Source organism: Pelodiscus sinensis, chromosome 17, assembly GCF_052426305.1.
Source record: "Pelodiscus sinensis isolate ZL-2025 chromosome 17, ASM5242630v1, whole genome shotgun sequence".
Lineage (NCBI taxonomy): Eukaryota > Metazoa > Chordata > Testudines > Trionychidae > Pelodiscus > Pelodiscus sinensis.
Genome location: NC_143068.1, coordinates 27138831 through 27163315, shown reverse-complemented (window position 1 = coordinate 27163315; position 24485 = coordinate 27138831). Strand labels below are relative to the sequence as shown.

The 24485-nt window shown below is 45.3% G+C and overlaps 1 protein-coding gene across 3 annotated transcripts in view; it reads right to left on the bottom strand.

Moving 5' to 3' along the window:
* Positions 1–24485, bottom strand: part of ZHX3 (zinc fingers and homeoboxes 3) — a 70377-nt gene that overhangs the window by 3754 nt on the left and 42138 nt on the right. For all 3 annotated transcript variants that reach the window (XM_006121885.4, XM_075901326.2, XM_025184015.3), the window contains exons 3-4: positions 8959–9044; positions 634–3584 (exon numbers count right to left, since the gene is read on the bottom strand). In XM_006121885.4, coding sequence (XP_006121947.3) covers positions 634–3439 — 2806 coding nt within the window. In that variant the 5' untranslated portion in view covers positions 3440–3584; positions 8959–9044. The remainder of the gene's footprint in view (positions 1–633; positions 3585–8958; positions 9045–24485) is intronic.

The following is a 24485-nucleotide window of genomic DNA, read 5'->3' as shown; positions in this document are numbered from 1 at the left end:
ATGATAATACTTTTTAGCAAGTAATCCTCTCCTGACGGGATGCTGGTATAAATCCCCTGCTGGGTTTTAGCCAGGCCTAACTTCTGTGTCCCTGGGTATGTCTACACTGCCACCATAGTTCGAACTAGCGTGGCTAATGTAGGCATTCGAACTTGCAAATAAAGCCCAGGATTTAAATATCCCAGGCTTCATTTGCATGTTTCCGGGCACCGCCATTTTTAAATGCCCCATAGTTCGAACTACTTGCCCGCAGCTACACGCAGCACGGACTAGATAGTTCGAATTAAAGCTTCTAATTCGAACTACCGTTAAACCTCCTTGCAGGAGTGGCAGTGTAGACATACCCCCCGCTGCATTTGTGAACTGAACAAAGCACAAGCTTGACTAGAGGAGCAGCAAGTATTGTTTTCTTTTTTTAATTGGTTTAACCAGACCCACGCCCTGGCTTTTTTGGCCTCCACCAAATAAGCTCTGCCACTCACTAAATCTGAACAATAAATCATGGGCATTAAACCCTGCAAAGTGTCAATTGTTAGCTAATGTTCAGTGTCATTCTGACTTTGATTCTTGGTGCTGGCCTATGTACAACCCATCAGCTAATCAAAGCAACCAAACTGTCAATCAGTTGCTTACCCAGCTGAACTGCGGGTTGCTGGCTAAAGGTCTCCGAAGATTGCAAATGGCCTTCCCAGCCCCCGGGCTCCCAAGACTGGCTGTTCTCAGACACCTCAGAATAGGCATCACATGTCCCTTTTTGGCTTCCAGCTTGTTCGCCCGTGCTCGAGTATCGATCCTCGCTTCCCGTGTCAGACACGGCCCTGGTTTCTTCATCCGTTTTTACAGCAAACCACACCCTAACCTGCTGTGGAATCATCTTCGTTCTCTCACACAAGCTCTTTAGGTCATTTTCATACAGCATCTTGTGCTTTTTGTAATAGTTCTCTAGGATATCTTTGCTGGCTTGGCTGATTGCTACTAACCCGGGAGGGAAGATACCACGCCGGTAGTTCTCATACCATTTTAGCTGACCATTTTTAAAACCATATCGGGTATCCCCAAACCAGCGAATTAACTCAGCCCGGGGCAAACCTGTCTGAGAAACTATGGCATCATATTCTTCATTTGTTGGTCGCTGTGTCTTCACAAATATTTGTTTCAGCAAATGCCGCTGTTGGGCTGTTTTTTTAAAGTTCATTTTGGTTTTTACGGGGGGAGCTGGCGTGCCAGAACAGTTGTTCCCTGGATCATTTGCACCTGCATTCCGCAATTCATTTTGGCCATTTGACTCAGTCACTCTAAGCTTCTTGAGGTTGATTTTAATTGGGCTAACTTTCCGCTCCACTGAAGTCTGATTGCTTGATGTATCTAATAAACCATTTTCACTCAAGACCCTCAGTTCATCTGAGGAGTCTTCTTCTTCTCCACAGTTACTCTCAGCACCCTCCTCCTCCTCTTGCTGGGCCATTTCTTCTGTCTTTTTATTGTCCTCCGTCACCTTTTTTTTCCTCCTCTCTGAAAACCAGCTATCAATTTCCCTCCTGGTCATTTTTGTTTCACTCCTCAACCGATCCACTTCTTCCTCTGGAGGAAAAGGATTTTGTGTAAAACTGCCTTCCAAAGCCTTGAGCTGCTCTGGTGCTCGCTCTTTGTATTTCGTTGGGGTGAAGTCGGGCGTTTGATGCCAAGACTGTCGCCTTGTTTGGGGATGAGCCACGGGCATCGGTACTGTCATAGAAGTTAACTCAGTGTCCTTTGGTGACTCAGTGAAGATAATGTCTGGGAAAGAGTCGATAATTATTGTATTATCTCCAGCAAACATAGCTCTACTGCCTTTCATATTCTTGAAGTGGTATCTCCTATCACTAAACCACTTTCGAACCTCTCTAGTACTAAGGCCTGTAATTTTGGTCAGACGCTCAACTTCAATATGGCCAGGGAACTGGTTCCTGTAGAAGCTGCCTTTCAGGGCAGACAGCTGCTCGTGGGACTTCTTATTTTTGTAGTTGTTGGGATCCAGGAAAGCTTGTGAAGAGATGCTTGGGCATGCAGCCAGCGGAGACTGGGCTGTATTGACCACCTTCACCGCCGATGCGCTGTTTGAACACACAGTGTTGTGTTGCGAAACTGACTGGAGCTTGGGAATCGACGTCACTGCTAGCGTGAGAGACGAACTGCTTCCTTTTAACCCATTTGTCATTATTGGCTGAGTAACGAGCAGTCCTCCTGTTCCTTCTGGTTGTCCCACCACATGACCAGGCAGAGTTGCCTGAATGAGATGCTGGACATTGTTGGCATTCGCAACGATAGGTGTATTTAAAACTGTGATAGTGGGCTGTGGTACAGACTGAATAACAGTGTTGAACATTTTTTTCCGTGCATCTTCTATCTCCTCTGGGGACCAGCTGATGCCTTGTTTCAACCTTTGGGCAGTAAACCAGATCTTAAGCTGCTCTTCTGGGTACTTGGTCACAACAGTCAAATAACAAAGCTCAGCTTTTGTAGGGTAGGGAAACTTGTGGAAAGAGTTTTTCAGGAAGCTGTTGGAGTCCATGGCTGCGTTGTACGTGGGAATGCTGCTTAAAGGGATCATCACTTTAGGAAGGGATTTGGCTGTGGGTAGCTCCTGGTGCAGCTGTGGGGGTGGCTGCTGCTGTTGCAATGACACAAGCTGTGTAACACCTGCCTGCAAAACAGGCACATTTCCCAAAATGGAGCCACTGAGTACATGAGACGATTTTGCCGAGCTGGCTGTTGACTGGCTGGCTGGCAAAGACCCATTGGTGAATGACTGGTCACCATCTTTCATTGCTAATTCATTGCCCGGCTGGCTTGGTACATTCTCCTTCAGCATGTGAATTTTTTTGGCCTCGGGTTTACCTTTCATTATCTTCATAATGGGAGTTTTGGTGATGATAATCTCTGCTTGGCCATCCACCCCCTCCTCACAGGATTCTCCTGAAAGGTCTTGGTTGCTGGTGGCATCAGAAAGACTTTGCTCCACTGTTGTATGATTATCCTGTTTAGCCACATTCCAGAGGAAGCTAGCTTCCCCAGTGTGGCATTCCGCGTTGTGATGCAAAAGCCCTTGGTGGTTTGGGGCCAGAAAACTGCACTCAACACATACAAACGAGGGATCTTTGCTGAAGTCTAAGTGCTCAGAATCCAAGTGTCCAAAAAAATGATTCATGTCTTGAGTCTCAAAATCACAATACTTACACATGTAAGCATCACCATTTATAATGCTGCGATGCCCATTAGACAAGGCTGCATTATTACTGCTATTGTTAACAACAGCATCACTAGCTGCCAGTGGTTCAGAAAGCACGTGCTGTTGAGTTTCTCCATGATGATCTTCCACCGTATCTGATTCCATCTCCTGCAGCACCATTGTTTTCACTGGTATCATGCAAGGAGTTGTGGATTTTCTTTTGCTAGCCATTGCTGCAACCAACCCAAGTAATTAATGCTTTAAAAACAAAAGCGCTGTTCTTCGCTAGTGTTCAGCACGCTAGATTCCATCACATCCATGCTGCCCCAAGGAATATTTTGTAAGTGTTGACAAATGTTTACATTTGCCATTGAACCTGAGGAAGAGAAGAGAGAGAAGCGTTACTAAGCTTTGCACCAGGCATAACATGTACACTTTACATTCAGATTGTAACTGGTGTGGTATAGGATGTTAAGGACTAGTCGATTAGTCAACTATTCGCCTTCCTCTTGTTGGGATTTTGTCGTTCCCAGAGACTCAGGTGCTGGGCAGAATCAAGGGTTTTCAATTCAATTCGATTCAATTCAATTCAATACTTTATTCAATGTGCACAAAGGGAGAGCCCCGGTACTAAAATCAGCCAGAGCCCCTCGAGCAAGGAGCCCCTCCCCTTGCTGTTTTATAGCACATGGTTACAGGTTACATAACACAAACTTCTAAACCAATCAGATTCAACCTTTCCATATATGGCTTTGTTTGTCACATGCCTGCACCTCTCCAGTCCACATGCCGAGCTCACCCCCCTTCCCTTAGCCTCCCCCAGGCTGTTGCTAGGGTGGTGAGCCACAGCATGCCTCTCCATGCATACCCTTCACTCTGTAGCATGGGGTACAGATCACAGCTGGAGGATTCTCTTCATCTTGAGGTCTTCAAAGTATTTGAAGGCTTCAATATCTGAGATATAGGTGAGAGGATTATTCTAGGAGGGGTGGGTGAGATTCTGTGGCCTGCATTGTGCTGGGGGTCAGATTAGATAATCATAATGGTCCCTTCTTACCTTAAAGTATATGAGTCTATTCGATAAGCAAATGCCTATCGGATAGTCGACAGGACAGTTGGCTAGTCACTTCCCTCACCTTGCTGCCTCTATCAGACAGAGGCAGCAAGGAGGGGGAGGGAAGAGTGGAGCACTTCAAAGCGGCAGCGCCGTATGGAGCCCGGAATCCGCTGAGTGGTGCTGCCGCTTTGAAACGCCGCAGCGGCATTTCAAAGCAGCAGTGCCGCATGGAGCTCAGGGTCAGCTGGGGTGTCTGCAGCTGGCTATGTGCGGCACTGCCCTTGTGAAACACTGTGGCGGCATTTCAAAGGGGCAGCACTGTCCTATCAACTAATCAGAACAGTCGATGCAAAAATGCATCAACTATTTGATTAGTGAATTACACGCTACTTAACGTCCTTAGTATGGTACGTTAGTGGCTTCACATGATAAATTATTTAATCGAAAAAGTTTGGAAGCTGGTAATGAGTTTGTTTTGCATTTTGTTCAGATGACTGAACAGAAAAGAAAATGAGATATGTGAGCCATACAGTGTCATCATATTGGGATTCTGGGCCACAGCTTGGTGGCTTGTGCTTTGACATTGGGCTGTGTCTGGTGACCCCTTATTTGCTTGCCCACCCAGTGTAATTCATGTGCCATCTTACATCTTTCACCACTATTTTTTCATACACACTCCTCTCCTGATCTGCCCTATCAATGTCTAGCAAGAACAGGAGCCCATGAAAGCAGGCAGTTGTAAGCAGCTATAATGTGCGCTAAGTCCAGGGGGCCCTTGCAGGTGGACATTTCCAATGCAGTACTAAGCAGAGGGGAAAGGACGCAGTCAGAGGGTTGCAAATTTGGCTATTTTTGCAGTAATTCACAAAACCTATACAGGATTTTTTAGTGTCTTGTGTCACCTTTTTCTCTCAGTCATATTTTAGCAGGGTCTGTTTAGTCTTCAGCTAGAGTTGCAAGGGAAGATGGTTCCCCAAGAGAGCAACTGATGTGTACACATTCATCTCTTAGGATACGTCTACACTGCATGCTTACTTCAAAATAAGCTAATCCAGAATAGCTATTCTGAAAGGCTGTGTCTAGACTGGCAAGTTTTTCCGCACAATCATCTGCTTTTGCGGAAAAACTTGCCAGCTGTCTACACTGGCCGCTTGAATTTCCGGAAAAGCACTGACGATCTCATGTAAAATCATCAGTGCTTTTCCGGAAAAACTATGCTGCTCCCGTTCGAGCAAAAGTCTTTTTCCGAAAGACTTTTGCGCAAAAGGGCCAGTGTAGACAGCATAGTACTGTTTCCCACAAAAAAGCCTTGATCGTGAAAAAGGCGATCGGGGCTTTTTTGCTGAAAACCGCGTCTAGATTGGCCACGGACGGTTTTCCGCAAAAAGTGCTTTTGCGGAAAAGCATCCTGCCAATCTAGACGCGCTTTTCCGAAAATGCTTTTAACGGAAAACTTTTCCGTTGAAAGCATTTTCGGAAATTCATGCCAGTGTAGACGTAGCCTTAATGTGTCTCTTTCCTTCACAAGTTACAGTGATTCTAGACAAAGGTAATATTCTGCTGCAGGCTAGGGCTGGCCAGGTCTCTAGGCACAATCTTTTTGTCTCTTGCCATGTGGAGTCTGCAATATGTACACTGGGTGCTCCATGGCAGAGCTCACCTAAGGGCTGTGAAATGGTCTCTGTAGCTGGCATCATGGATAATCTGCCAGAAAGAATCAAGATGCAAATCTGAAGCAGCACATTTCTGACCTACTCCCTCTCCAATCTGTTACCTATGGCACTTCTCTCATCAATAGCACTTCGGTCGCTTATTTGAATTTTGCAATAAAAGTATCCATTCTTTTCAAGGAAAATACAGCTTGTATACAAGAACCAAGTAGCATTTTCCAGATTGCAGGGTCACTTGAAACTATATAGCTACCCAGAATACATACTACGCAGAGATTTTGTGCCACACTTTATCAAGATTTACAGTAACAGAGATCTTTATAAAAACACTAATGAAAGTGGATGTTGAAAACTGACTTATCCTACTAGAAGATCCAGGTAAGTAATTACTGTCAGTTATAAGAAGTGTGCACTGGCAGTCTACCAGCTTTCTTATCAGATTCTCTGGGCTGATGTCATGCACTGAAACATGGGAATCAGGTGAAAACATTTGTTAGTGCTTATGTAAAACCTGCTTTTACCTTTTTTTCTTTGTGAATTGCTTCATATCTCAATCAGGGAAGGGTCCTAATTTAAATTCAGCTGATGAACTAGAATCTGACCCTGCCAGTTCATCAAAAATATGTTTTTAAACAAAATAAATCTCCATACCCTAGAAAAATAAACTAAGAAAAAGAGTCAGGATGTACAGCGCTCTCCTGAGCAACCCCTCTGCACAATTTAAAATACTCGGATCAGAAACTAACTTGGAGGCTGGTTTGAGATTACAAAATAGTTCTGAAATACCATTTGTGATCACTGAACTTGGCCCCAGAAAGGACCGTTTGCTCTGCTAACACCATGTAAATCCAAAAGGCATTTGGATCTTGATTTTCTGTAGTATGAATTTTATGTTCCCAATACCTGCTTTTGTGAAGTTTCTACTCCTCCCTTTGGGAGCAGCCTGTGATTTATAAGCACTGATGAGCAGAACACTGAGGCAACCAAGAGTTTTGCTATTCAGCAAAGAACTGCATCCAACTGCCACCTACCCCCAATCCTAACTTCTGATACCCTGTTATTTGATGCAATGTAGGAGTTTGGGTAGACCTTTCCAAGTCAGGTCAATTAAAAATGACAATAAGAATAAGATCCATTTTAAGGCCTCAATGAGAATTTAGTCACAAGAGCAACTGTGAAAATGACCCTTCTTACTACACAGATCTGTTCTTTGTTCATCTGCTCACTTTGCTTCATGAAGTTTACATTATTTCTTACTCCTGTTTGGCTCTGCAGAACCAACTCAGCTGTAGGAAACAGGGCTGGATTCTCTGCCAGTTTGTTGTTAATTCTGCTGAAGGCCCTCAGAGTTCTATTTACAGAATCTCTATGACTGGATTATGCAAGAGCAAGAAAGATTCCAGGCAGTGTTGGCAGATAATTAAAAAGATGATTTTTATCAGCTGAGTACATCTGAAACAGAGCAACTGAGCCAAGAACCTCTTTGTGCCATTTTACAGTCACCTCTCAGAACAGGTAATCGGCACTTTTGCTAAAACTGAATTGCTTGAACCACCTGCAGAGAACCAACAGTGCTGCTTGATGCTGGGTATTCATTTACAAAGTGCTTGTATGTACTTCCGCATTTTATCCAAGCAAACTTTATTAGCAACACAGCGGAAGACACAATTAGATTTGGAGTGTCATAACGGCCATGTTTTGGGGCAGACAAATATTAACTTAATATAAAACTACCGAGTGTAAATTGAGTTTGAAATTAAGAATAGCGGTAATTTACTAGACAAATGTAATCATATGTACTGTAAGTCCATTTCTTTTCTATAGAGCAATTACAATACAATAACGACAAATACTATACAATTACCTTATGATACCATCTACAAGTTTTATTAGTCTATAAAATATTATCAGACTATTTGTTGTTTTTTAAGTTTATCATGTACAGATTAACTCGGCTACCCCCTGAAGCTTCTATACAATTACAATCCAATAAAGACAAATGCAAAGTACTACATTTAGGATGAAAACAAAAAAATCAAATGCACAACTACCAAATGGGGCATAACTGGCTGGGTAGTAGTACTCCTGAAAAGGATCTGGGGGTCATAGTGGATTGTAATTTGAATAGGAGTGATACAGTTGCCAAAAAAAAAAAAAAAAAAGGCAGCTAATATTCTGGTCTGCATTAACAGGAGTGTTGAATGGAAGACAAGGGAAGGAAATGTCCCACTCTACTTGGCATTGGTGAAACCTCTGCTGCAGCAGTGTATCTAGTTTGGGTGCCTCACTTTAGGAAAGATGTAACAAAATTGGAAAGAGTCCAGGGGAGAGCAACAGAAACAAAAAAAGATTTAGAAAAACCTGATTCATGAGGAAAGGGTTACACAAACTGGACACGTTAAGTCTTGAGAAAAGAAGAGCGAGCAAGGACCTGACAAGTCTTAACGTATTCTTAAGGGCTGTTACACTCATCACCATCCTCTTTTTTCTCCCAAACCCGCTGAGGATGAGCAAGAAGTAATCTGCTTAATCCGCAGCTTAGGTGATTTAGGTTAGATATTTGGAAAAACTTGCTAACGTTGTTTTTTAGGCTCTCAAGCAGGCTTCCAAGGATGGTTGTGGAATCCCTGTCACTGCAGGTTTTTAAGAACAGGTTAGACAAACACCTGCCAGGGATAGTTTTGGCTTACTTGGCCCTGACTCAGCACAAGGGGCTGAATTAGTCGACTTTTCAAAGTCCTTTCCAACCCTACATTTCTAGGATAACCACCTGTTACACTTAATGCAGATTCTCAGATGCAATTGAGTCATGTATTGACTAAATCACAATGTTAAGAGTATCAAGGTGGTTTCTGTGCACTTTATAGGAACTGCTAATAATCTTGTATGCTTTTCCAGTGTCATAAAATCTTTAAGATGCCCCGTGTGCCTTTCATTAGATTGCACAAGGTTTTTTTTTAAGTGTTGGTTAACAAAACAGTGAATGAACCACTGTTAAAAATTAGTACCAAAACAAAACTTACCTTTCCACCACTTTGGATGCTTCAGGCTGAGTCATGCATCCACATGGGATCTTTGTTTCCCATATATTATCCTACAGCAGATTGACCTGTTGATGGAAAGTAGCAATGAAACATCAGCTGAATGAATACCAGCACCAGAGTTACGAAGGGAATGAGACAATGACTTCTACTTCCAAAAGGTTGACAAATCATAAATAATGCTCTGCTATGTAACACACAAGTATGTGTATTACATAGTCAAACACTGGAATAAATTGCCCAGGGAGGTTGTGGAATCTCCATCTCTGGAGATATATAAGAGTAGGTTATGTCTATCAGGGATGGTCAGCGGGGAACGGCGCGGCGAGTGGTGAACCCTCCACCACTTTGCAGGGAGGCGGGGGAAGCCCCGCACAGCCGCCGGCAACGGGCCAGCTGGGGAAGTCGTGTTATTCCGGGGACGGTCGTGTAATTCATAAAATGTTCCCTAAAAAAAAAAAATGCTATTGCGAAAACATGTTAAGCGGGCACGTGTTAAATGAGGAATTACTGTATAAGCTCTTATTTCAGTGCAACTGCATCTATACTAGGGCATTGCACAGACTTTTCACTGTACTGGTTTCTAAATGCACATAGCGAGACTGTAATCAACACTGTGCGCGGACTATGAATAGAAGAAATTCTACTCAGCAAGTTATTCTTGGCTTTGCTTAGTTTTGGGCCCGTCCTTTTAAGCCCCGCATTCTGACGGCGGTGGTTTATACCAGTCATGTGTCCCTCGGGCATAGGCAGACTGAACAAAATGAGCTACTCATATGCCTGGCATTGTGGCAACTAACTGATGCTCAAGACTGGGTCGCCAGGGTGGTATAAGAGAAGACGGCTGCATTTTAGAGCCTGTGGTGTAAGAGCTTTAATCAACAGTAATTATGTAAATATCTATATTAACTTTAATGATCACTTGAAAAACCAACACTGCTGCTTTAAGCATAACCCCCTTTCTTCTCTTCTGTCACACACAAACAACCCACTGTGTTGTCTTATTATTTTGCTGGCTTTTTTTCATGTCCGTGTCCTCTTTTACAAGGCAAACAATGTCTAAAGACTAAATATAAACTGTGTTTTACAATTTCAGAGAGTTTGCTTTTTATACAGATTAACAAAAGAAGGTTGAAAAGGTTTCAAAATACACACTGCTGGGTCTGAATGTTCTGCTTTTTTCAGCGCGGCTGGATGTAACTGGTTTGGTTTTAAATGTTTCAGTGAATTAATGAGTTAGGCTGTTAATGCAAAACATTCATCCTGCACAATGCCAAGGTCCTCAATTAGAAGATTAATTTGTGACCTTTTGCAAACCTTGCCCAGAAATAAAAACTTAATGCACAACATAACTAAATATGGTCGCTATTATCCTACTGCCGGAATCTAGAAGGTAAGAAAAACCATCCCATTCCCAACACTGGAGTTACAGACCTCCCAAAATTCTGCATCTTACAGAACTTTCCCACTTTGTCCCCAAAACCTCCTGTCCAAGTTGAAGGGAACATTTCTCACAATTAGGACAAACTGTGGGGTGCAGTTTTCCTGGGGATCTCCCATTTGAAAGAGCCCCCCAAACTGAGTGGCACTGCGACCTGCTCTAAGGGATGCACCATCACTCAGGCGTGGCCCAGGCAGTCCTCTACTTTCATCTACAGAGGGGCAGATGGTCAAATGGGAGTCGCTTTAGCCACCTGATATGTTAGGAGCTGTGGAGTAAAGGTTGTGACAATGTTTACTTAAAAAAAAGACAATACACAGCAATTTGGACACAAACATGCCCTGAAATTTCACATAGCTCAGTCTGAGCACAAATGTTCTATTGGGGGAAAAAAAATAAGGCTAACTAAATGGTTATCCTGATGCTTCATGGGCCTGCTTGTTAGCTACTCTCTCGAGGCCAGGATTACTCTGTCTTTTTCAACACCAAACAATAATAATATTGGTTTATTTTTAAACTAAAAATGTGCCGGTCCCTGGTATCGTGGATATGTTTTAAAGGCAGAAGGCTATTGTTTAAAGCAGGAAGAAGTTTACTTTAGAAGTGTTTACTGTGTTCCTTCAACAAGCCATAGTATTTTATTTATAGATCCATGTTTTATTTGGGAATAATCCACCCACACCTCTCTCTAGTATGTGCCCAGATGTCTATCAGTAATTAGCAATGTAAAATAGCATGAATAAAGGACCAGCCAACAAACATTCAATCTAACACAGAGGGGTAGCCGAGTTAGGATCTGTGTAACAGGAAAAACTTAAAAAACAACAAATAGTCTAGTAGCACCTTAAGCCTAACAAAACATGTAGATGGTATCATATTACCATCTACATGGTAGCACGATACCATCTATGTGTTTTATTAGTCTTTAAGGTGCTACTAGACTATTTGTTGTATTCTAACACAAGCGTGTATCCAGACTGGATAGGTTACCGTTATGTTACTAAAATTAAATGTTTTAGGCTATATTACCACACTAAGTAGCTAGTTTATCCAGACACACCTACCAATGTTCTCTGTAAGCTGAGTGTTTGAGCAGCCACCTTGGAGAGATTCAAATGCCGCCCAGCAGATTAGCAGAGCACCCTCCGCTAGCAGTACGTGTTTCTACCAGTAATGCACATCCGCACATGCCTCCGTGCACATAAAGTGCATTCTTCACATGGATAGAAAGAAAGTAGAAGGAACACCCTCACCCACATCTCTTAAGCATTGGCCTTTGGACTCGTACCATGCTCCAGAGGCGTGCAGACAACTTAGCATAACAGCTCCGTGTGAGGGTCACAGCTAACTATTTCATTCCAAAAGGAGACTGACTTCGCTTACGTAGGTAGGGTTGCCAGATGGTTTCAGAAAAAATACCCAACAACAACAAAAAAGGACCCCGAGAATTGTTAAGCAAAAACACACAAAAAAAATAATAAAACCCCACCACTGTGGCTCCTTTAAGAAATTCCTGGTGACGCTTTTTGGCCCTAACAGACTGCCGGCGACCACCTGCTATCTTGCCTCCCTGTGCCGGGCCGGTCAGCTCCCCTGTGGAACCCGGTAAGCACTAGAGTTGCCAGGCTGCCTCCGTATTGAGACAGACAGCCTGGAATTTTCGCCTCCTGGCTGGGAAAAAATAAGAAAGTATCGGACATAGGTATCTGGTATTTTCTGAATTTTTTTACCGGGCAGGAGGCGAAAATACTGAACTGTCTGGTTCAATACCGGACACCTGGCAACCCTATGGTAACGTAGGCACTCTGGAGGAAAGGGCACGTGACAAAGGGAGTGCAATGCTCACGTGCCACAAAGCAGAACCCCACATGCCTAACGGCCAAGCAGGTTTCAGGATCAGTTCTCTACAGTTAGTCACCATTCTAAATACAAAACAAATGTAATCAGCCCATGACACATCTTGTAGTCAGATTAATTATCTTCCTCATTGCCAGTGCACGCACCATTATTCAGCTGAGAAGGAGGAGAGTTGGTGAGGGCTACTGAATTTCCAGAAAGATATGCGATGGGAGGATAAAGTTAAGGCCTGGTCCAAACACAACAACCTGCCTCAGATTAACTCAAATCAGTTTTCAAACTCTATATCAAGCAGACCTTAACACAGACCTCAATACAGATACAGAGAAACATTGGAGTTAAAACCCAGTGAGGTGAGTGGAGGCATTTAACACCTCAGGGGTGAGTCAGAGCGATTCCTATGGTTGTAGCCACAGGTGGCAGCTCTTTTTACCTGAATCTGCATGGTTACGTAGCACAGTCAGAATCTCCCCCCCTCCCCCCAGGTGCTGACCCCCATGGGTGCTCTGGGACTGGCACACCCATGAGAGAAAACTAGCAGTGCTCAGCACCCACCAGCAGCCAAGCCCCCCCTTCTGATCCTCTCCCCCAGTGTTTCCCGCCCACGGGCAGTCCTGCAGACCAACTCCTCCTCCTCCCTCCCAGTACCTCCCACCGCCATGAACTATGCGTTCATGGTGCTCAGAGGCTCCAGGAAGGAGAGGAAGTAGGGAGGATTGGCGTGTGTGGAGCAGGAGGCATAGGCTTGGGGGAAGAGAGAGTGGAGGTAGGGCAGAGGTGGGAAGAGGGAGGGTGGGGGCAGTGCCGGGGGGGTCAAGAACCCCCCCAGCTAGAGCAGAAGTTGGTGCCTATGCCTCCTCTCTTGAATTTTGCCTGGCCCAGCTTCCTGCACTGCAAAGATTTTCAGGTTGGACTCATCAGCTTGAAGTCTGAAAGTGGAAATCACCTGCTCTCTCTCACACAGCTGTGATGTCAGAGCAGTGGCAGACAGACTTCTTCCTTCCCTCCAAAGGGCCAATGACAGAGCCAAGATCTGGGCTTTCAGCAGTGCGGGGGGGGGGGGGGGGGGGAACGGTGAATGGGAAAGTTATCTTCACCATCAAAAGCACTAGAGACATGGTTACGGTAGAACTCAAGTTCTCCAGAAACTGATAGGCAAGGCCCCCTATACCGCGGGAACGTTCCAACTTAGCACACAGGCCATGAATGTTCTGTGTGAAGCCGTATTTGGAATTCAGGATTCTCTTTATCTAGGGCCTGTACCTGTGTGGCATCCTCTATTAAGGGGGAAGTAAAAGCAGGGTAGAGGGGAAACAGATTAAGGCTGATACTGCTCTGCAATCCAGAGTCTTTACCCTGAAAATAGAGTCCTGCAACATAACAAGGTCAGAGAGCATTTAATTCAAGATCTGTTTAACCCTCTGAGGGACAGCTAATTACACGAATGTCCGATCAGCATTTCCTCTGACGAAGTGCCCTTCATTGGGCTAATGCCACATGCACTTAAAATCAGGGTACCTACAAAATAAATCATCCACCCAAGGCAAGCCATCAGGCTAGAGCAATAATAGCTTGTTTGTATCTTCTTACCTTGCATTATAAACAACCTTAGGTTCTCAGCTGTTGCCAGCAACATCACACAAGTCAACATTTGTGCTGAGGAACAACAATTTTTCTTTATACCCAGTGTTCAGAGAGCTTTGTAGATTAAGCCTGGCTTTGAAAATGCCATGTTCGGTTTACAGGCAGTAGAAAGAGGCTGACTGAATCATCGTATTCATTCTCTACCAGTTGGCAGAATAGAGTAGAACAGAGCTATTCTCGTTTGGACAAACTGAACAAAGCCATTCATTTACACTTTGATTCTTCTACACGCAAATGCTTTTGGTCACATACAGTAAGTGTTTTAAGAGGATGCCCCTGTTACCTTGCAATCATTTTTGTTTACACATTTCAAGCCACTTTTTTTTTATATTATGCCATCATCAGCAGATGAACTGCAGTCTAAGATTGTGACCAGGTCCCTCCTAAAAAGTCAACAATTTGCCAGTGTCTTTGTTATTTGTGACGAAACTTAACCCACAGTATTAATGGAGAGCGTACCTTTTGTTTTTCACAAGAACATGCCACCCAAGATAGAAAGAGGTAGCTGTAACAAAATGCAGTTATAGTATAAAAATAGGTCATTCGGATAATGTAACCTTTAGACTACTGGCAGGATGCTGCCAGTGCCCGTCATATTTCAAGATGTCAGTATTAACAAAACAAGCATCCTCCACAAGTTTGTATGCTTCTGTTTGAACATTAACTCATTTACTTCTTTTATTTGTTCTTCATCTGTATGACTTAGTACAGAACAAGCTAGATGCTACTCCCACGTTATACCACTGGACCTCTTCAAAGAAGGTCTATTGCACATGGACTTCATTACAGATTAGCTCATGATCATTCTATCTTCGTGAGGTATAAGGAAGTCTGATAAGGCAGCAACATAATCTTCTAAAAGTGGCACCAGCACTCCTGCAAGTGTATGCTGGCACACTCCTCAGTGCCCCAGAAATTAATGAATACACCTAAACCTGTTTGTCAAAATCCAGGGTGACTTGTACTAGGATGGAAATGTGGCTTGTTCTCACTAATTCCTGTACTGGAATCATTAAGTATCCAAAACTGAAGAGGACAAAATTTTGATGGTAATGCCATTGGTTCCTCCACCTTTTCATTCTACAGATGACTCCATGAGAACTACTGTCTCATGGACTTTGATTCTATTCTCAACTCCCAACCCCACATTGTTCGGTTTGCAGAACATTTCATCCCGAGAAACACCAAAAAGCTGCTAGAGACAATTAGTCATCCAAGGCCCACTGCCACCAGTATAAAGCACCAGATGGTGTTTCTCATGCAGGTTCAAGAAATACATCAGTTCAACTACTTCCAGGCCATCATCTGGGGCAGCACAATGGCTGTGAATTCTGTTAAGTGGGATGGTGCTATCCAAAATGGCATGTGAATGCTGCCAAATGCTGTGATTCATAAATCCACCGAGCCCCTGATTTCCATCACTTGAACTTACTAGACATTACTTACTTTTATATTAGGATAATGCTATACAAGATTGTGTTCAGATAGGAATGTAAAATCCCAATCAATCAATCAACCGATTAAACATTAGGTTACTCTAATGTTTAACTGGTTAACCACCTAAACGGGATCCAGCTTTGCTGAAGCAGCCCCCAGCCCATGGGGCTCTCACTCCCAGCCCCATGTGGGGTGGGAGCCAGGTGCCGACCCCAATCACACAGGGCAGGATACTGGTTGGGGCTCGGCAAGGCTAGAACAGCCCTCCATCAAGTTAACCTGCACACATCCCTAGTACGTGGCTTGCTAGCCCCGGTTGCTTAGAGCTCAAAATCAGGTATCAGAGCTTAATAGCTCACAAATAATTAGGGAAGTAATGACATTTCAAGTGAGCAGTGTCAACTCACTCTAGAGCAGTGGGCACCAACCAGTAGATCAGGATCTACTGGCAGATCTTAGAGCCTCTGACAGGTGATCCTGACTGGTTTGGCCAAGAGGCTGTCAAGTGCCGGCACTTCCACTGCCCCTCCACTCACAGCTGCTCATCTCCTGCCCTTTGCCTTGGAGCTGCCCCTCCCCCCGAGGAGCCTCCTGCTTGCTGTAAAGGGTAGGGGAGGAAGAGGAGGGCCGCTGATGTCAAGGTGCCCCCTCCCACACTGTATCCTTTCTCCACAGAGCAGAGAGGGGGCACAACAGGGCTTGGGAGGGAGTTTGCTGGCTTCTTTAGGAAGCGGGCCATGGCTGGGGAGGGGTGAGCCTGCCTTAGCCCCACTGCACCACCAACCAGGAGCCACGAGCAGTGCCCAGCTGGAGCCCACATCCCAAACTCCTACCCCAGTCATGAACCTCTCCTACACCCCAAGCCCACCTGCATCCAAATGCTGTCCCGGAGCCTGCACCTTGAACCCCTCCTACATCCCAACTGCCTGCCCCGAGGGCAGCTCGGCGCCCCTCTCATACTCCACATGCCTTAATCCAAGACCAGAGCCTGCACCCCAACCCTCTGCCCCACTGACGGAAGTGAGTGAGGATGGGCCAGAGAGGGAGGATGGAATGAGCAGGGGCGGGGCCTTAGAGAAGGGGTAGGAAGGAGGCAGGACAAGGATCTCTCTCACAAAGTCAAAAAGTGATCCCGTGCTTAAAAAGGTTGGAGACCCCTGCTCTAGCATATCCTGGTACTTTAATATGACTGTCCAGTCCTATGACAGAACACACATCTACTGCTCCCCTATACGTTTTCACTCCCAGATTGCAATACACCACACTCAACATTCGAACTGCCACTTACCACACCATGGGGAGGCCTCTGAGCAGGCCTTTTCAGATGGCAAAGAGCTTGTGTGAAAGAATTTTTTCAACTCACAAAGAAGGATGCTGAGATCAGGTTTAGCTTGGTCATTTTTTGGATTTCTGGTAACATCACTTGGCTTGTTTAACAGGCAGAGAAAGGCTAGGCAGCAGATGCTGCAGAAAGCTGGCTGACCATCCACAGATGTAAGCGCTACATGATCGCTGAGCACATGCAGGGGATCAGTTTTGCCTTGCGACTCTGCTCTGCACAACAGGGACTCAACATGGTCAAAGTCTTCAGGCTCTACTGTCACACTCATGTCAAACAACCCCGGGACCAACTTTGACCCCAGCAGTGGAATGACTGCCTTCAAGAAACACACCAATGAAACCATGCTGGGACTCGCAGAACCATCCCACCCAGTCCCCAACTCCACTACAGACATATGTTGATCGCAAGCTGCCAAGCAACTGGCGTAAGGCCTGGAGGAGAGGTAATTCCAAGAAAATCATAGTGCAGAAAATGACACGGTTCAAATTTTTAAAGAGGAAGTACCAGACTGCTATGTTTAGTATGTCAGTGTGCTACACAGAAATTGTGATGAGTTTACTTTCTACAGTACACATTTGCTCCCTAATACAGTTCTGATCTCCTTCCCAAAAGTGTTTCTGGAGTACTTTATTTATCTTGCACTTTTGCAATATGCCAGTGCTAGCTTAGCATCCCCTAGCATTTCCAATTTAATGTTACTGAAGATCAGGGGTAGGAAACCTTTTTGGATCAGGGGCCATGACACAGCAAAAAGAAAAAACACTCACTGATGTGGCCCCCAACTGAGAAGGAGAAAGTTTCAGAGGGGTAGCTGAGTTAGCCTGTAACTGGAAAAGCTTAAAAAACAACAAACGGTCTAGCAGTAAGTCATAGAAACTAATAAAACATGTAGATGGTACCATGAGTTTTCGTGGGCACAACCCACTTCTTCAGATGAATGAAGACACTCCCCACGATGCCCTTACACACCAGGTCTAAGGCTAGGTTTTGTGTGCTCCAGCACCATAGGAGGATGGTGTGTGGGCTAGAACACCAGCGCAGGCGCCTCAATGCTAGGGGGAGGGGAAACCAGAGCTTTGGGGTCTGCATCCAGCCCCCTGGGCCTTAGGTTTCCCACCCCTGCTGTAGCTGAAAAGCCCACCGCAAACATTTAAGCTCAAAGGTATGGAGTTTTCCCCCAGAGCCTTGCTTAAAGAACACTCTTCTGTAGCTTCAATATGGCTGATCTCTTTTGCAGCTTTCTTTTTAATATGCTAGTTTGTGGCAATGTGTTTTCTGCTCACTGAACTGGCTCATTCTTTTAGTAGAACAAACTGTTCCATGTTGAGGCAGGAGTTGGCTGTGTTTTAACAAAGGATTTTTCCCTTCTGACTGTGTGTTGCAAAAGACCCAAAGTCAGCTCAGAGCCAAGTTACAAAAGGTCAGAAGAGGATAGTCAAGCAATGGATGTAGTTCCTGTGTGTCATAAGCCAGTAGAGGAAATGGGTGGGGAGAAAAATGCATGAAATTTTGACCTGAAATAATATGGCTAACTAATTATCAACGCAGAGCAGGCTTTTAATCAGAAATCCACTTGTGGGCCTAACAGATCACTGTTTCTTGATTGGAGGACCAGGTTTGTTAGGAGCGGTTGAGGCGAATTATCTTCCATGGCTTTGCAGCCACCCATTACCGTGTGTGAGAACGAAACAGAGACAGACTGACTTTCAAGTTCTACTGGTAAAAAGTAAAGGCAGCCCTCTCTGCCTTTTCCTGTAGCTATTTTAAAGCACTACTGCTTTCAGTTCTCTCAGTCAGACAAGCCAACCTTCACAAGGCAAAACATTCTCACTAGTTGCTATTGAAACAGCACAAAGCCTGAGGAAATGATGTTTATCGTGGGAAGCCTGTGGAAGCTGTGTTGTGCAGAAACTACTACAATGCCCCTAACATGCGGGCAGGAGGTTTGTGCGGTTGCAGATATGGTATAGGCAGAGACTCACCAGCACTGAGGCTCTATCTGCCCAAAGACCTCCAAATGTGCAGGTCAAACAGAGGTTAACTGAACCTTGCATGGGCCAGAAAGATAAATTTCACCAATTAGACAATGTCATTTTCTTTCAACTGAGAATGAAGAGTGACCAAGTAGTGGAAAAGCAAAACTATGTAAGGAGACTGGCAATGTGGGAGCTCAAGGAAGGGAAAATGACAATTTCCTACCTGTTTTATAATAATCAAAATCTCTAGTGCCTAAATCTCAAACACCTCTTTCCATTTTCTTCTTGGTCTTAAAGCTATTATTAAGGAAAACTGATTTGCCTCATCCTATATTGGGTTTCTACATGTCTAGTGTCACAAATCAGATCACTGTTGGTACAAATTGGGTGCAGTTTTCTTTTAATATCAGTTTGCTTTTTATCTGTCAGAGCCCTACTCATTGGCCATGACCCCACCATACTAAGTGTTGCATAAACAAAGTAAGACCACCTTTGGATCTGTTTTGTTATCAATGGGATCTGCATCATTTGCCAGCAGATAAAGTCTAAATCCATGTCCAACACGCTAGCCACATGTGGCTATTTGGCCGGTTGAGTGTGGCCAGTTGGCTCACAAAATTATTTCTATTTTCAGAATAATGTGACTAGTTCACTATAGCAGTAGCCAGTGGTTACTGCTTCAGAACTGGTTGGACACCACCGATGTAAAAGCTCATCAAGCATTTATTAGCCTCAGGACAGCCTTGATCACTAAGGATTAGTGAGGAATTTTTCACTGCTGAAATGCTGCCACCTTTATGGGTGGATATTGGCAGGTATTTAACAATGTGCAAAAATGCTACACAACAGCTGAGGACAGGAACTGAAGAATACTGCATTTAGCTGAAACAGCGGAGGGATATTAGGGCCATGGTGTAGTTCTAGAACTGGAATGTGGTCTCAGTACTATAAAGTAACATGCCTGCTCTTAAAGGAGTACCAGGCAAGTTTTGTTTAGCATCTTAAATGTTCAAGATCCTGGACCTGAGATTCAGATGAATGAAAACTTCAGTAGGACAGGGCCACGTTTTCAAGTGCTCAACAAAAACCAGATTTTCAAATAAACCCAGCTTCCATCGAAGTACCCAAAGAAGGGACAGATTTCCAAAAGTGCCTGGCATCCAGCAGTTCCCACAGCAACACTTACAGCCACATGATCTAAAGAGCTCAATGCCTAGGCTAAGCAATTTTCTGACCATTTAGTGAGGTGCGTAAATGGGAGCTGAGAGTCTTGGGGGATCTGACCCCAATTCCCAGTGCTGAAGTTGTCTAACTTCAGGTTGTTGCACTGGTTCATAACTGACTCCCTGAATCACCCACACCACTCCCTGCAGTACTCAGATGGACCTTTGAGATTTCCCATTCATGATTCAATTGACCAGAACCTGCTATCTGTGCTTATGGTCCCAAAAGATAAGAACATATGTTAACCTGGCTGTAAAGCAATGGCTAATTACTCTGACTATATCCTAATCAATTGACAGTGGATCCTTTAATTGGGATAGCCATCAAGAGAAACTAGACTGCAAATGTTTTTTACCTCTTTAACAGTGAGCCTATATTTCTTGACGATGGATATCAAGGAACAGATGCATCTGGATTTTAATTTGAAATTCCAAGAAACCTTGGATCTAGCAAGATTGGAACCAAGAGGACAAAATTTCTACTTCATCTGTTTTGAAAACTCTCTCATTTAAACAATTTGTCAATCCATAATAATTTAGACAGTTCACTGTAAATAGAACAGAGTTTGAGAATTATTCATACTGTGAACCTTGCCTTCCCTTTCTCTGGAAGTGCAGAATGCCTCTCGGAGTTATTATCCTTATACAGGAGATTCACTTTTTTTTTTTTTATTAAGATCTCTCTCTTTTTTCTAGGGGCCAGCTGTGAGCTAAAAGCTGCCTAGTTATTTGCTGCTCAAAGTGAAAGAATTTTCCTTAATAGCAAGACATTTCAGTTAGCTGAAAGCAGCAGGCATCCTTCAGTCTCAAGAGACCATGTGGCCCTGAAAGGTGAAGAATTTACTCCACTAGCTTTATGGTAGCTGGGTGAGATTCACTCAAGAGAGACAATCTCTGCCACATCTGTCATATTTAAAAGTGTTGTTTTGACCATTTGGGCCCTGTCTTCTGTGAGTTCTTTTCTCTGCTAGCCGCACTGCTTCCTCTCATAAGCACTTGTTTCAAAGGCTGCAGTCTTGTGAGTGATCTTCCCATTTGTTCACATCCATTTCTTTGAGGTCTTGCTTGTACACATCCTTGAAACGCTATGTTGGGTCTTTTTTTCAGATACCAATTCACTGCAGAGGATGTCCCTTCTAGGCACGCATGCCTAAGCCAGTGGGGGCATCTGTGTTGGATGAGTGTTTGCATTAAGGATGTTAAATATTGACTGATTAAGCGAACAGTTGATGCATTTTTGCTTCAACTATTCGATTAGTCGATAGGGTGCCTCTGCCTTTGAAGTGTAGCAACAGCCGTAAGTAAGGCTGTAGTAAGGCTGTTGCTACACTTCAAAGGTGAGAGCGCCATGTGGAGCCCAGGGTCAGCTGGGGACTCCCCCACTGACCCCAGGGGCTCTGTGCGGTGCTGCCACTTTGAAACGCCGCGGGGAGCCCGGTGTCAAAGTGGCAGCACCACATGGAGTCCGGGGTCCCCAGCTGATTCCAGGCTCCATATAGCACTGCTGCTTTGAAAAGCCGCATGCAGCCTGGGGACACCCCAGCTGGCCCCAGGCTGAACGTGGCATTTCAAAGCGGCTGTGCTATATAGAGCCTGGGGTCTGGCCCCAGGCTCCATGCGGTGTTGCTGCTTTGAAGTATCTCCTCCACTTCTCCCCTCCCCTGCTGCCTCTTTCAGTTAGAGACAGAAGCAGGGGAGCGACCGGTTGACTAGCCTGTCGACTATCCGATAAGCATTTGGACTCTTTTCTCGATGAGTGTCCATGCCTCGTTCCCCTACGCAAGGTCTTTGTGTGTTCTGTCAGTTTGTTATTTTGCCAGACCCTCTTGTACAGTCTAGACATTGCTGTGGTGACCATTGCAATGCAGGTGTTGAGTCAGGTCAAGTCAACCCATGACTGCTACGGTAATGAGAGGAGGCGGCAGTACCCGTAGTTCATCCAACTCACTGCTTTGTGGATAGCCCAGGAGGGTACCAGGCTGAGGCAGCAATCTTGACAGAAAAGCACTACTGCCTTGAAGTTTAAAGTACTGAGGAACTAAGCAAATTGCACCATGGTTCTCAGCATCCCAGATGATTCAATAGGCCTTTCACATGTAACCAGAGCCATCCTGTCCATAGGACAGTTTGGGGCAGCTGTCCCAAGCCTTGTGCTTTGGGAGGCCCTGAGGAGACCCCCTCAAACGTCCTATGGCCTGGGGGACCACTGGGGATAGAAGGGGACCTGGCATGGGGCAGTAGTAGGGGACGCCCCCTTCCTGCACTCACCACGGATGTGGAAGCTGGCGTGACCCAGCAGCCTGCTGCGCTCTGCCCCACCATCCCCTCCCAGCCCACTGTGCTCCACTTAACTGTGGCAGCAGGAAGCCGAGTGCCCCGGCCTACCAAGAAGTAGAGCACTATGGGCGGGGTGGGGGTCAAGGTGGAGCAGGCTGCCAGGTCGCTCTGACTCCTGCCACCGTGCTGATGGTGGGAGACCCCTGCTACCACCACACGCCCCCATTGCTTGCTGTGGAGTGGGGGTGAGATGGGGCAGGAGCAATGCATGAGGGGCAGCGATGGAACAGAGGCAGAGCCAGAGCAGGGCCTGAGATTGGGGGGATACCCTTGTCCCCGCACTTGGAGCACTGGGGGTCTCTTGCTCCAAACCCTATGCCCCCCTACGGATGGCTCTGTGGGTAGTTTCTGGAATTTCACCTAATTTTAAAATGGCTCAGCAGGAAATCGGGGGACTAAGCAAAACAACTTCTGAAAGCCAAGGAAAGCAGGACTCCTGGCCTTGAAATTCTCCTTGGGATTCATAATGCCCAGCTACCATAGGTCAATGTGGCCAGTAACTGTGTTTTTTAGTCTCTGAGACTTCACAATCCTCAAAATGAAATATTTAACCACTTTCAAGTAATTTCCAAACAAAACCCTACCAAAGGTGCTTTCAGACACCAGCCCTTGCCAGTGCGTTCCCTATGGCCCATCTGAAGAAAACACTACAACAAAGAGTGGGGGAGGGGGCACACTTCCTTGCTACCCATTACAAACACCAGTAACGTATAGTGAACTAGCTAAAATAGACATTTTACGGACTGGCTTGTAACCTTCATAATGTGGCGGGGGAAGGATAGGGAAGACCACTACCTATAGCTTGTTCAATATTTGAGCTCTCTGCTGAGACTCAACTGGTAGGGTTACCAGATAGACTCCCCCAAAATACTGGACACACTTGATCGTAGGCAGGGGAGGGTGCGGGGCTGGCCGGGAGGAAAGGGGGGGCGGGAAGCAGAGCTGGCGGGGAGGGGGGGGCAGCCACTGGCCGTAACTGGAGTTCAACAGGCCGCCGGCAGGCACTCCCTCTAGTTGCTAGTAGAAGCCAGGCAGGGGCGAGGGGAGTGTCTGAGAGCCACTCCCACCCCACCCCCCGGCTTCTGCACTTAACCAGAGGCTCCCAGCTGGAAGGCGGGGCAGTGTTTGGCGCTGGGAGCCTCTGGTTGTGCACAGAAGCCAGGCGGGGGGAGTGGCTGGGAGTTCCATCCACTGCCTCTGCCCCGCCCAGCTTTTGCATGCAACCACAGGCTCCTAGCGCCAATCACAGCCCCACCTCCCAGCCACTCCTCCGTACCTGCCAGGCTTCCGTCTGGCGCCCAGCCGGAAATTACACGTGTCCGGTATTTTCTGAATTTTTCTACCGGACAGAGGGCGCAAGTACCGGACTGTCCGGTAGAAAACCAGACACCTGGCAACCCTATCAACTGGTGGGGTTTCTTTTTGAAGGGACAGGAGCTCACCAAGCCACTGGATAACTGATAGAAATACCTTTTGGTAGCCATATGGGTGTACAAGGGAGATTTTAAAAAGCCGTGACAGCGCATTTAAAAGGGTTTTGTTTTTCCCAACAAAGGTCTCCCTGTAAACCTTACCTCAAACTACTGATGTAGTAATTACACTTTTTGTGGCTCAAGATAATGCCTTAATAGGGAGAATTTTATTTTAAGAATCCCAAGCATGCTGGAAGAACTTCTTCCCAGTCATTGATTAGTGTGCACACCCATGAACTGCCAACAATCTACTAACCTCCACTTTGTACTCAAAGCTTTAGACCAGGTCTACTCAACTTTGGAAGCCCCAAGGGCCACAATGATACTCACAGCACATGCCGAGGGCCACAAGTTAAGTGTTGTTGCATATATATGCAAATATATATGCAAATATATGCAAATAGCTTCTTTCACACTGACGGGCAGAAATACAAAGATTAAGGCAAGACTACATAACACACAGGCCCCATTTAAGTCAGTTCTGATATTAATAAAATGCAAAATTTACCTGATTTCCACCCATATGACAGCACTTTCAATGAGCAATGACAGTCCAGGAATTTAACTACTAAAACGCATCTCAACAGAAGACGATTATATTGAGTACTTTTTTGTTTTGGTTCCCACCCGTGGGTTGTGTGCTGAGCCCCCACACAAACCCAAACTGCACCGCAGGCCGCAAATAAACGGGCCGCGACCTGTGGGCCACATGTTGTGTAGCCCTGCTTTAGACAATTCAGTATGGTATTTTAAAACCTTTCAGACACCACTTTGGGGAAC